Source organism: Mustela nivalis (assembly GCF_964662115.1).
Source record: "Mustela nivalis genome assembly, chromosome: 18".
Classification (NCBI taxonomy): domain Eukaryota; kingdom Metazoa; phylum Chordata; class Mammalia; order Carnivora; family Mustelidae; genus Mustela; species Mustela nivalis.
This window is the reverse complement of record NC_139037.1, coordinates 13,654,191-13,666,458: the sequence shown is the minus strand read 5'-3', so window position 1 is coordinate 13,666,458 and position 12,268 is coordinate 13,654,191. Positions and strand designations below refer to the sequence as shown.

Below are 12,268 nucleotides of genomic sequence, written 5' to 3'. Positions count from 1 at the left end.
GTTGTAGTCAAGGAGGGTGGGACCTGAGCTTCTGCCTTTCGAACAGGTTGCGAGGTGATGTCAGTGCTCCGAGTTGCGGAGACGGCACTTTGAATAGCAAGACTCACCCAGCAGTGACCCCACTACTCACAAAAAGCACCAGGGGGTTTCCTGCCTCCCTGAAGGCCTGTACAGCGTTTGGACACCATGCAAGGAACAGAGCTGCCGAAGTCCTCCCAGGGCAAGAGATAGACCCGGCACCCAGAGCTTGACCTTGTGGCATGGAAAACAGTCAGTCACACTGACACACGAGTGTTGTTGGGCATGCTTTGGGTCTCTGTGTAAATGGTACCATTTGTGCCATCCTTCTTTAACTTTTTTTTTTTTAATATTTTATTTATTTATTTGACAGAGAGAGAGATCACAAGTAGGCAGAGAGGCAGGCAGAGAGAGAAGAGGAAGCAGGCTCCCTGCTGAGCAGAGAGCCCGATGCGGGGCTCGATCCCAGGACCCTGAGATCATGACCTGAGCCGAAGGCAGAGGCTTAACCCACTGAGCCACCCAGGCGCCCCAACTTTTTTTTTTTAAGATTTTATTTATTTCACAGGGAGAGAGAGCACAAGCAAGAGGAGTGGGAGAGGGAGAAGCAGACTCCCTGCTGAGCAGGAAGCCCGATGCAGGGCTCAATTCCAGGACCCTGAGATCATGACCTGAGCCGAAGGCAGAGGCTTAACCCACTGAGCCACCCAGGCACCCCAACTTTTTTTTTTTTTAAGATTTTATTTATTTGGGGCACCTGGGTGGCTCAGTGGTTAAGCCGCTGCCTTCGGCTCGGGTCATGATCTCAGAGTCCTGGGATCGAGTCCCGCATCGGGCTCTCTGCTCAGCAGGGAGCCTGCTTCCTCCTCTCTCTCTCTCTCTGCCTGCCTCTCTGCCTACTTGTGATTTCTCTCTGTCAAATAAATAAATAAATAAATCTTTAAAAAAAAAAAAAAAAGATTTTATTTATTTCACAGGGAGAGAGAGCACAAGCAAGAGGAGTGGGAGAGGGAGAAGCAGACTCCCTGCTGAGCAGGAAGCCCGATGCAGGGCTCAATTCCAGGACCCTGGGATCATGACCTGAGCCGAAGGCAGACGCTTAACCTACTGAGCCACTCAGGTGTCCCCTTTAATTTGTATTTTTCACTCAGCATTTATGCACAATGCTATTATCTAGCTCTGACTCCTTCATTTTCACTGCTAGAGAATATCGCATCAGTAGAGAGTAGTAGCCCTCTGCTTTGTCTGTATGTTCTGCGGTTACTGGCCATACACAGGTCGTTTCCAATTCTTTGGTTATGAACAGCAACGACGGAAGCATTCTTTCTCACGTCTCCTTGTGCGCATGTGCAGACTTGCCCTGGGGTCTGTGTTCACTCCTGGAATGGCCGGAGTCCGAGGCTGCCAGATCGTTCTCCACGCTGCTTTCTCCGGCCTCTGCCACCACCAGCAGTGAATACGCAGCCCAGACAGTTTTCCCTCTCAGAACTGCCTAGGTTTGTGTTTTATGATTGTCCCTTCCTTAGCACTCTGTTCAGTGAGAATCAGTGTCTCGATTCTATTTACAGGTTGGGCCACAGAGCACGGTCTTGAGGACGCAGTGTCTCTGTAACCGCCTGGCCTACTTGGGCAGCGACTTCTTCATTGTGCCCTGGGCCATGAACATTAAGGACACGATCAAGCTCTTCCTTCGCGTGACCAACAACCCTGCTGGGGTGTCTTTGCTGGCTAGCCTTTTCGGATTCTATATACTCACGTGTGTGTGGGCTTGGAGAAAGGATCAAGCAGACATGCAGAAGGTGAGACATTGATTCTAGAAGCTTTGCCACAGTGTCTTGTGTTGAACAAGATGGAAAAAACCCTTGACCAGAAGAGGCTGGTAGCATGGTATTTGGTGTCGTAGAAATTCTGGGGGGACTTTAATTTTTTTTTTAAATTTTTTATTTTTTATAAACATATATTTTTATCCCCAGGGGTACAGGTCTGTGAATCGCCAGGTTTACACACTTCACAGCACCAGGGGGGACTTTTCTTAAGTTTCTCTTCAGGTCTCCTGTCTGCTTTTTTTCTTCTTTTCCTTTAGTGGATGTTGAACCCTCCTGTGATTTGTTTAGTTTAGGAATCACCCAGAGCATCTAGAGAACATAACCAAAATCGAATGCAAGTTTGTCTCACTTTATACACTGGATATGAAAGTTACGTGGAAGTGAAATGAGAATTTCATGTAACTGCAATAGATAAGAAACCTGTAAGGAATCTCTTTTTCTTTTTTTTAAAGATTTTATTTATTTATTTGACAGACAGAGATCACAAGTAGGCAGAGAGGCAGGCAGAGAGAGGAGAGGGAAGCAGGCTCCCTGCTGAGCAGAGAGCCCGACGCGGGGCTCGATCCCAGGACCCTGAGATCATGACCTGATCCGAAGGCAGAGGCTTAACCCACTGAGCCACTCAGGCGCCCCAGGAATCTCTTTTTTGAATAACAACAAAAAATCCCTTGATGACAGCTGCTGCCTCTTTTTTTTTTTTTTTAAGATTTATTTATTTATTTTAGAAAGAGCAAGTGCACAGGGGAAAGGACAGAGGGAGAGGGAGAATGAAACATAAGCAGACTCTGTGCTGAGTACAGAGCCTTTTGTGGGCCTCAGTCTCACAGTCCTGAGATCACAACCTGAGCTGAAATCCGGTGTCAGATGCTCAACCGACTGAGCTACCCCCGCGCCCTGATGACAGCCTCTTCTTAGCATCCATTGCATGCGTCCTTTATTCATATGTTTTCTTACCCTTGGAAATTCTAGAATACATGCCATCCATTTCTTTGTTGCTATGGGTGAAGAGTTGCCAGTGTTTGTAAATAAAAACATAGGACACCCAGTTAAATTTGAATTTCATATAGTGAGTGCATTTTTAGTGTAAGTGTGCTCCGCAGTGATTCATCGTTTATCAGAGATTCACACTTAAGTAAGTGTCCTCCAGGTTGTGTGATAACCCTCTCTGCAGGGGAGGGAGATGGAAAGATTTTGAAGCCCAAGACCTGATTGGGGATTCTGTGACTATTTCATTTTCGAGGCATAAAGCTGGGTCTTCCAGCCTTCACCGCTGTTCCGTCCCTTGGGTCTGCTTGTTTACCTCCCACTCGCAAGTCCCCCTTGCTCTCCATCGGGTTGTCGAAGCTGGACTGCTCATCCTCCTGCTTCTCAGGCCAAGATCCTTCTTGGTCCTGCTTTCCCTGCAGGTGAAGGTCACTGTCCTAGCCGATAATGGCCCCAGCTCTCGGTTTCACTGCCTGCTTCAGGTCTCCACTGGCTATCGAAGAAGGGCTGCCGCAACAGCTAAGGTTAATGAAATGAGTGGTCTTGGCCCTTGGCCTTGCGTCTTCTAGCGCACAAGATGCGCTCTGCCCTGGTGAGACCCCGCCCTCCGGGAGCACGTTAGGAGCACAGGTCCTGGTTCTAAACTGTACGTGTGTAGAGTCCACTGAACTTGTCCAGCACCCCCAACGACTTTACCTTGGTAGTTTTCTCTGTCTCCTTCTTTTCCCTGAAGGATAAACTCAAGGGGTCATGTTAGAACGTCCTGCATTTTATCTTTCCTTGTTGTGTTTTAGGTGATTATCACCCTTTATGGATCAGAGGGACAGAGTGAGCCCCATCACCTTTGTGACCCCCAGAAGGCAGTGTTCGAGCGAGGGGAACTGGACGTCTTCCTCCTCACTACCCAGTCCTCCCTCGGGGAGTTGCACGGCCTGAGGCTCTGGCATGACAACTCGGGGGCCAGCCCTTCTTGGTAAGTACCTGCGTCGGGCGGCCTTGTCCTCCCTTCTCTGGGGATCCCCCAGTCTGGGGGCGAGACCAGCATGCCACCGCCACGCAGAACAATTTAACACTTTGGGCCAAATCATAACAAATGACTAGTAGATTTAGATTTCAAAGCATCTACAAAGGGGAAACTCTGAAAAGAAACAGGGAATATTAACAATATGATTCTGTGTGGATGGTAAAGTGACAGGTGATTTTTTTCTTTTATTTTCATTTAATGGTGTCATGATTGTGAAGACCAAATCATGGCAGTTTACTGCCCAAAGTGTTGTAAATGAGAAGTATCCCTACATGTGAAAAATATCTTTATTTTTTAAAAGATCTTATTTATTTATTTGAGATAAAGGGTGAGCAAGTGAGAGAGAGAGAGAAAGAGAGCATGAGCCGGGGAGGGGCAGAGGTAGAGGGAGAAGGAGACATCCCACTGGGCCAGGAGCCCAACCCAAGGCTTGATCCTAGGACCATGGGATCATGACCTGAGCCAAAGGCAGACGCTTAACCACCTGAGCCAGCCGGGTGCCCCAGAAAAACATCTTTGAAGAGTAAACTTAATAAACGACTCTTCACTAAAAATACACTCTCGGTGAATATTAGGAGCTTCAGAAGAGAGGAAAGGAGAGCAGAACCCTGATGTGGGACAGGCCCAGGGAACTTGTGAGGAACAGGGTCAGTGATGAGGCCATGAACTGGGCATGCCTGAAGTCCACGTGCTTCTGCTCTTCTGCCGTCGCACTCAGAATGAGGGGAGGTGCGTGGAGAGAGTAAAGATGGCGTTAACTGAGATCAAGACTATTGACCGGGGTTAGGAAAAAAAGAAGGAAATGGAGTCAAAGGCCTAAGGCACAGTCGTCAGTTGCTTTGTGTTGCCCACCTGTAAAGAGTACGCTCCCTGGGGCGCCTGGGTGGCTCAGTGGGTTAAAGCTTCTGCCTTCGGCTCGGGTCACGATCCCAGGGTCCTGGGATGGAGCCCCATATCGGGCTCTCTGCTCAGCAGGGAGCCTGCTTCCCTTCCTCTCTCTGCCTGCCTCTCTGCCCACTTGTGATCTCTGTCTGTCAAATAAATAAATAAAATCTTTAAAAAAAAAAAAAATCACTGACCCTCAACTCTGGCCCACCAAGTGACACTCCGCTCTTTTCCAAAAAAAAAAAAAAAAGAGTACACTCCCTTCCCGAAAGCATTAGCAGCAGGAGTCTCTCTGCGCTACGCGAGGCCAGTCGAGTCTAAGCATTTGCTATTTGCTTGCTGTTTCCTCTGTTCAGGCATCTACAAAGCACTTGGACACTGATTGTGGTTTGATTTATAAAGGAGAGTAACATATAATGGGCCCCTGAAGAGATGCATAATGTCGCTGATCATCAAAAATGCAAATTAAAAGCACGGTGAGAGCACTGAACATCTAGTCTAGAATGACTGGAATAAAGTCTGACAAAATCGAGTTGGGGTGACATTGGGAGCCACTGGAACTCATGCGCCTCAGGCAGGAGTACACAGCGGTGCAGCCACATGAACGGATGGTTTGGCAGGGCTTGTCAAGGCCAATAGACAGGTACCACATGACCCAGAAATTGCACTCCTGGGTGATCACCCGAGATCAATGAAAATGCACGTCCGTTCCAGGACTTACACACATACATTCCTAGCAGCTTTGTTAATAGTCATCCAAAACTAGGAACAGCACACGTGCCCATCAGGTGAATGAAGAAATAAATGTTAGCGTGTTCATTAAAAGGAGTACAACCCACCAACAAGGAGAACAATCTACTGATACAGTGACGTGGGTGAATGCCAGAAACATTTTACAAAGCAGAAGAAGCCAGACACAAAAGGAAACATGCCATATGCATCCACATATATGAAATTCTAGAAAAAGCTAACTAGTCTGAGGGACAGAAAGCAGATCAGTGGTCACCTGGGTCCAGGGCGACCCTCAACAGGGCTGACTGGAAAGGGAACTTTAGGGGGTGATAATTTAATGGCGGTGGTGCTTACACGGTATTTACATTTCTCAAAATGTGTTGAACTGTAGAGTGTACAGAACCCAGTAGGATGAGAAGTCCTTAATATGAATGTTGAAGACCAGTCCCCACCCGCCAGGGATGCCCCCTTCAGGCCCTGGTGACAGAAGACAGAGGCAGGTGGGCTGTACGAAGAGGCGACTGGCGTGTATGAGCAAGGAAAGTTAAGGGAGACACACACACTGGAGTGTTCCCGAGTGACAGAGGCTGCATTCTAGTTTTGATACGTGAATTCCCTTAGAGGTCAGGAAGGGAACACTTGGATCAGCTCTGGTCTCTTTCTTTAGTTCTTGCCTCACAATGAAAAGAATCCATTTCCCGACGGGACAAGATTACCTCTTGTTGCAGCATCTGGTTCGCGCCCACCACCCCCATAACATACCTACCTTCACTTTACCGTAGGCACGTAAACCAGGTCACTGTCGGTGACCTGGCAGGTGAATGGAAATGGTACTTCCTGTGCAACTGTTGGCTGGTGGTGGACCTTGGAGAGTGCGCGCGTGACCGGGTCGTTGTGCCAGTCTCGAAGAAAGAGCTCTTTTCCTTTAGGTGTTGGTGGGAAATGGTGGTCTGTAGGTGACTGTGTGCATTTTTCTTCATTCTTTCTGCTGCTCGGATGGGACAATGCCAATTGACCTGTCTTCAGGTTTGCTGATTGTTTCCTCTGCCTGCTCAGATCTGCCGTGGAGCCTTTCCAGTGAACTTTGCATTTCAATGCATGTATTTTTCAACTGTGGCCTTTCTGTGTGGTTCTCTTAAAAAATAATTTGTCTATTTACTGATGGTTTCTATTTGGCAAGATGCCATTCTCATTCACTTTCCTTTAGTTCTTTACACATGGTTGTCTTTGGTTCTTTGAACATGTTTAATATAGCTGATTTGGGGGTGGCTGGGTGGCTCAGTCCTAGGCATCTGCCTTTCAGCTTCGGTCATGATCCCAGAATCCTGGGATCGAGCCCCGCATTGGGCTCTCAGCTCACAGGGAGCCGGCCCCTCCCTCTGCCTGTTGCTCCCCCTGCTTGTGTGCTCTCTCTCTCTCTCTCTTTCTGTCAAATAAGTAAATAAAATCTTTTTTTTTTTAATAGCTTATTCAGGGGTGCCTGAGTGGCTCAGTGGGTTGAGCATCTACTTCAACTTGGGTTGTGATCCCAGGATCCTGGGCTCGAGTCCTGCATCAGGCTCTTTGATCGGCAGGGAGCCTGCTTCTCCCTCTGCCTGCTGCCTCCCCTGCTTGTGCACGCACTCTCGCTCGCTCTCGCTCTCTCTCTCTCACAAATAAAATCTTTTAAAAATAGCTTATTTAAAGTCTCTTTCTAGGGCGCCTGGGTGGCTCAGTGGGTTAAGCTGCTGCCTTCGGCTCAGGTCATGATCTCAGAGTCCTGGGATTGAGTCCCGCATCGGGCTCTCTGCTCAGCAAAGAGCCTGCTTCCCTCTCTCTCTCTCTGCCTGCCTCTCCATCTACTTGTGATTTCTCTCTGTCAAATAAATAAATAAATAAATCTTTAAAAAAAAAAAATCTCTTTCTAGTATATCCTGTGTCTTGGCTTCCTCAGGGACAGTGTATTTATGGCTGTGTATGTGCACACACATATGCATGAGTGAGACATACTGTCATTTCTTTTCATGTCTTGTGATCTTTTGTTAAAAACTGACCATTTTAAATATATTTTTTAAAGATTTTATTTATTTGTCAGAGATCACAAGTAGGCAGAGAAGCAGGCAGGGTGGGGAGCAGGCTTCCTGCTGAGCAGAGAGTCCAATGTGGGGCTCGATCCCAGGACCCTGAGATCATGACCTGAGCCAAAGGCAGATACTTTAACCCACTGAGCCACCCAGGTGCCCAGAACTGACCATTTTAAATAATGGAATGTGGCGATGCAGGAAATCGTATTTCCTTTCCCTGCTCCAGGATTTGTTGTTCTTAGTAGTTGTTATTGTTATCTGGTTAGTGACTTTTTCTGAATGAATTCTGTGTTCATCATGGCTTGCAGGTGAAGTTTCCGCTCACTTAGTTTCATGGTGATTTAATGTTTAGACAGAGATTTTGTAAATGCCTGGAACCAGTAAGCCTCCCAGTCTGTGCTGGGAGTTTTGTGGGCGTGTCATGGCATCCCTTGGCCACTCCCCCCACCCATGAAACACTTTTAATTCCCATTACCCTACACGAGGCAACTCCCGCCTGTGTACTACCTTCTTCCAGACCTGGAGCCCAGAAATCCTGTGACTTCCCTGCTTACCACTATTTTTTTCTAATTCCACTTCTCCTCAGAGAGATTTATCCTGTTTTTAAGCCCAGCCAGTATGTGTTATTCTTTCTTTTTGTAGCTTATTGATAGTTCCTCCACATTTGGAGTAGAGCAGGTGCTCAAAGTGTGAATTTACCAAACTACCTTGAGTGGAAGCCTGATGCAAACTTTTGTAGAGCCAAAGATTTATCAAAACTCTTAGGAAGTTTAAAAAAAAAAAGTTTTTAATTTTAAACTCTCATACAATATAAATTAACCTTATCCTCAAAAACCTTATGTCCAGGGGTGCCTAGGTGGATCAGTCATTAAGCATCTGCCTTTGGCTCAGGTCATGATCCCAGGGTCCTGGGATCGAGCCCCGCATCAGTCTCCTGGCTCAGCGGGAAGCCTGCTTCTCCCTCTCCCGCTCCCCATGCTTGTGTTCCCTCTCTCACTGAGTCTTTCTCTCTCAAATAAATAAATAAAATATTTTTTTAAAAAATCTGGTGTCCTAAAATCACAAAGGAGTCCCACTGCCATGTCATTTGGAAGCATCTTGATAGAGGTATCAGATGGTGGCTGAGTTGTCACGGTGAGCTTGTGGCCGGACAAAATACATCTTTGCCTGGGACGCCATCAGGATGCCAACTCACGTCTGTCCTGTTCTCATTTATCTTCTGAGACACCTGTTCTCGTCCCTCATTGTAGAGAAGCTCACCCAGGACCATCTGTGGCTCTCGGTCTTAACTTGACATCCCTGGAACTGGTTTACGAGAGTCCAGAGACTCACTTGCTGCCTGATGTCGCTGCTGTGCAACATGGTGGTCAATGTTGTGTTCTGGAGGAGAGGCAGCATCACGGCTGAGAGAGACGAGCCAGGTGCGGGTGAGCCTGGCGTGCGGCGTTGGTGGCGCGCAATCCTTCCACGGTCCCGCACCCTCCTTCCCTTCAGGGTCAGAAACAGGGTCCTGAGGTGCCTTTGTTTTCACTTTGCTTTGAATGTTCTAACAGACTTCCACCCTGTTCCCGTTCATTAATGAGTGAAGCAGCCTTGGGAACGACACGTCAGTCTTAGCCTTAGATGTCCTGTCCCTAGATAATGTCCATGAGGAAGTCCTGTCTGTGGATAATCATGGCGGACTTGCCAAACCGATGCCTAGAGCTGGGAGGGCAACGGCTGAGACGACTTCAGCTCTCGAGGATGAAGGCTGCTGTCGTGTTCTTCTTCCAGTGGGTCCGTTTCCTGTGACCTGGTCCCAGCTGCTCACCAGCGTCCAAACTGCTGTCCTCTTCCCCGTCAATCTTGTAACTGGCTGATCCAGCCACACGAACCCCTGCCTCCCTTTCCTCTCAGCCAAGCCTCCTGCCTCCCAGAGGCTCCCTTTGAGCCTCTGTCTCTCACAAAGGTGGCTGAGGTAAGCCTGGTGCCTAATTTTATAAGTAGATGGCAGGCCCTGCTTCTATGTGTAGCAAGAAAGGTCGGTGGAGAGAATCTTCTAGAAGGCTTGCGGGTCCCATTAACCTTGATAGCTTTTCCCTAAGTCCTGTGCCCTGGGCCATGATGCTCATGCCCCTCGTCTCTCCTCTTGATATATTCTGAGGACTGGGTGTGAGTCCAGACGGTACTACTCTCCAGTTTTCGTTGCTGGTGTTTGATCCAGCTGTCCCTTCTTTCTTCCTGTAATCCCTCATAAAACTAGTTTTGAAGCTACTGGGAGGTGACTTCTTTTTGAGAAAGGAGAAAGAAAATGAAAAATAGAGGTTCTTCGCACTGAGCATTCACTCTCAGTAAAGAGACGACCCTGCCGTGTGTAACTGCTACCAGTCCCGGGCGAATGTCAGACTGACTTTTCTCATCTTGGCTCCACATTCAAGAATTGAAGGAAACGGTGGGATTCCTGCTCAGGAGAAACACCTACCTCCTCTCAGAGTGGGACCAATCTTTATGGGCATCTCACAGCTTTAACAAGATGACGTAGCTTTTAGCCAGCCTTGTCTCTTCTCACTTGGAAGGTCACGGCTCTCCTCAGCAGGCAGGACCCCATCCGGCAAATGGTAAAGCTCCGCAGGTGTTGGTAACTGATGTGTTCTCTGCCTCTCACTCCCTCCCCCCTCTTGGCATAACCAGCAGGCACGGTAGAACCTTCTGCTTCCATTTCCTTAAACTTCCAGTAGAGCTGATGGCTTTTGAGACAGTATATCTGGTGATACAAAGTAAAGGATGAAGGAAAAACCCACAGAAATGCCCTCTGGTTCAGACCCCCTCACACTCCATCTGCTTTGCTGGGGGCTCTTGAGACTTGTCATTCTTTTTCTTCTATGGAACAGGCAGATTAGGGGGGTTAAGGAATCTGGAATATAGTTTACACCTCACTGGGCACTTAACACCATTATGGTGAAGAAAGCTCAATTCGGTTTCAATTTTAATTTGCTTCTAGATCAAAAGTTGTGTTTCCTTTTTTATTCTGGATCCAAGTGTAGAATTTTAGAAATTGTTAGCAAGTCACCGACATGCTCAGAGAAGACAGTCATTAACTGCTGGGTCCAGTCTCCACGGTCTGGGAAATGGAATGTCCTCATCCGTGAATGACGTGTTCCTCTCTGCCAGTAGTGCCTGTCCCTTGACATGTGAGCCTGGCCTGTATTTGCAGCGGTTCCTGAAAGCCACCATCATCTGTCCCGTTACCTGCTCGGAGTTCTGCAGCGGCTGCAGTCGCATTTACGCGCCCCGGATCCCACCCAGGCCGACCGGCCTTGTGACGTCCTTGATGCCACCGACTGACTGCAAAAACTCCAGGAGCTCTTGGAAACACGTCTCCTTCCCACAGAGCAGGGCCCTCCAGGTAAGGCCCCGCACCAGGCTTCCCGCATCACCCATAATTATCCTGCGTGTCTCTCAGCTGTTGCCGTTCAGCTGATTCCTTGCACCTCTGTTCTTAAGGGAGGCCACGAGTTTCCCCATCCTGAGCCCAGAAGAGAGGAAGCCCATGGCTCATGGCCTGCGCGAGGGTTGACTTACCTCTGCTGGCTCTTCCTGGGCGTCACTAGCCTGGCTGCAGCCTTTTTTACTGCACTTTATAGCTTGGAACTGACCAGAGAGCAGGCCACCAGCTGGGTTGTGTCAGTGATGTTATCCGTGCTTCACAACCTCGTCATCAGCCAGCCAGTCCAGGTACGTGAAAACGGGGCGTCTCAGCATGGGGGGGGGGGGGGCGGGACCCACTCGCGCTGCGGGCTGCTCACTTGGGAAGATGACACCCTTGGGTGTCCATTCAAAGTGCTTAACGGTCCTGGTAATTTGACCCAAAAAAAAGAAAACAGCAGATATAGGCAGAATGAAATTTCAGTGTGTGAAGTCACAGAAAAAGCTGGTGAGAACTGTAGAAGCAGACTAGTAGAAGCAGAGCGGAAAAGGATTGCCAAGAGAGGACAAGTGAAAAAAAATCAACCATAAACCACTTAGAAGAAAAACACCAGGAAACTTAACTTTTTAAAACTTTTTAAAAAGATTTTATTTATGAGAGAACACAAGCAGGGCGAGCTGCCGAGGGAGAGGGAGAAGTAGGCTACTCGTGGAGCAGGGAGCCCGATGTGGGGCTCGATCCCAGGACCCTGGGATCATGGCCCGAGCCCAAAGCAGATGCTCAACTGACCGACACACCCAGGTGCCCCAATTTTTAAAAACTTTTAAGAAAAATGCCAGGTCCACAGAAATGTGTGGGGAATGGTCTAACGAATTTTACCCTTGTGTAAGCTTCAACAGTTACTTCATTACCAAAAAAAAGTCAGTCTTGTCCCATCTGTTTAAAATAAATAAAAAGCCTCACTTCTTATCATTTTTCTCCCTAGATATTTTAGTGTATATGTTTCAAAAAGATAATCACTCTTCTCTCTCTCTTTTTTTTTTTTAAGATTTTATTTATTTGAGAGAGAGAGATCACAAGTAGGCAGAGAGGCCGGCAGAGAGAGGGGGAAGCAGGCTCTGCGCTGAGCAGAGAGCCCCATGCAGGGCTCAATCCCAGGACCATGGGATCATGACCTGAGCCGAAGGCATATGCTTAACCCACTGAGCCACCAGGCGCCCCTTGTATATATTCTTAATCTTTAAAAGACACTGCCAGTCTTCTCCTTATTGTAGCAACTAATGTTCCCATGAGCAATGTCTGAGTCTGTCCACGTCTCCAACAGCCCAGT

General features: G+C 48.0%; 1 protein-coding gene across 1 annotated transcript in view; it reads left to right on the top strand.

The window, feature by feature from the left end:
- The window catches only part of PKD1L3 (polycystin 1 like 3, transient receptor potential channel interacting), a gene marked incomplete at its 5' end in the record, with an annotated part of 59,121 nt that overhangs the window by 27,114 nt on the left and 19,739 nt on the right, over positions 1–12,268 (top strand). Inside the window, 15 exon segments of the mRNA XM_082712544.1 lie at positions 1,587–1,817; positions 3,251–3,352; positions 3,623–3,801; positions 6,252–6,398; positions 8,757–8,823; positions 8,827–8,953; positions 9,306–9,386; positions 9,389–9,498; positions 9,958–10,050; positions 10,054–10,129; positions 10,726–10,853; positions 10,857–10,905; positions 10,908–10,917; positions 11,016–11,074; positions 11,077–11,246. Coding sequence (XP_082568670.1) covers positions 1,587–1,817; positions 3,251–3,352; positions 3,623–3,801; positions 6,252–6,398; positions 8,757–8,823; positions 8,827–8,953; positions 9,306–9,386; positions 9,389–9,498; positions 9,958–10,050; positions 10,054–10,129; positions 10,726–10,853; positions 10,857–10,905; positions 10,908–10,917; positions 11,016–11,074; positions 11,077–11,246 — 1,629 coding nt within the window.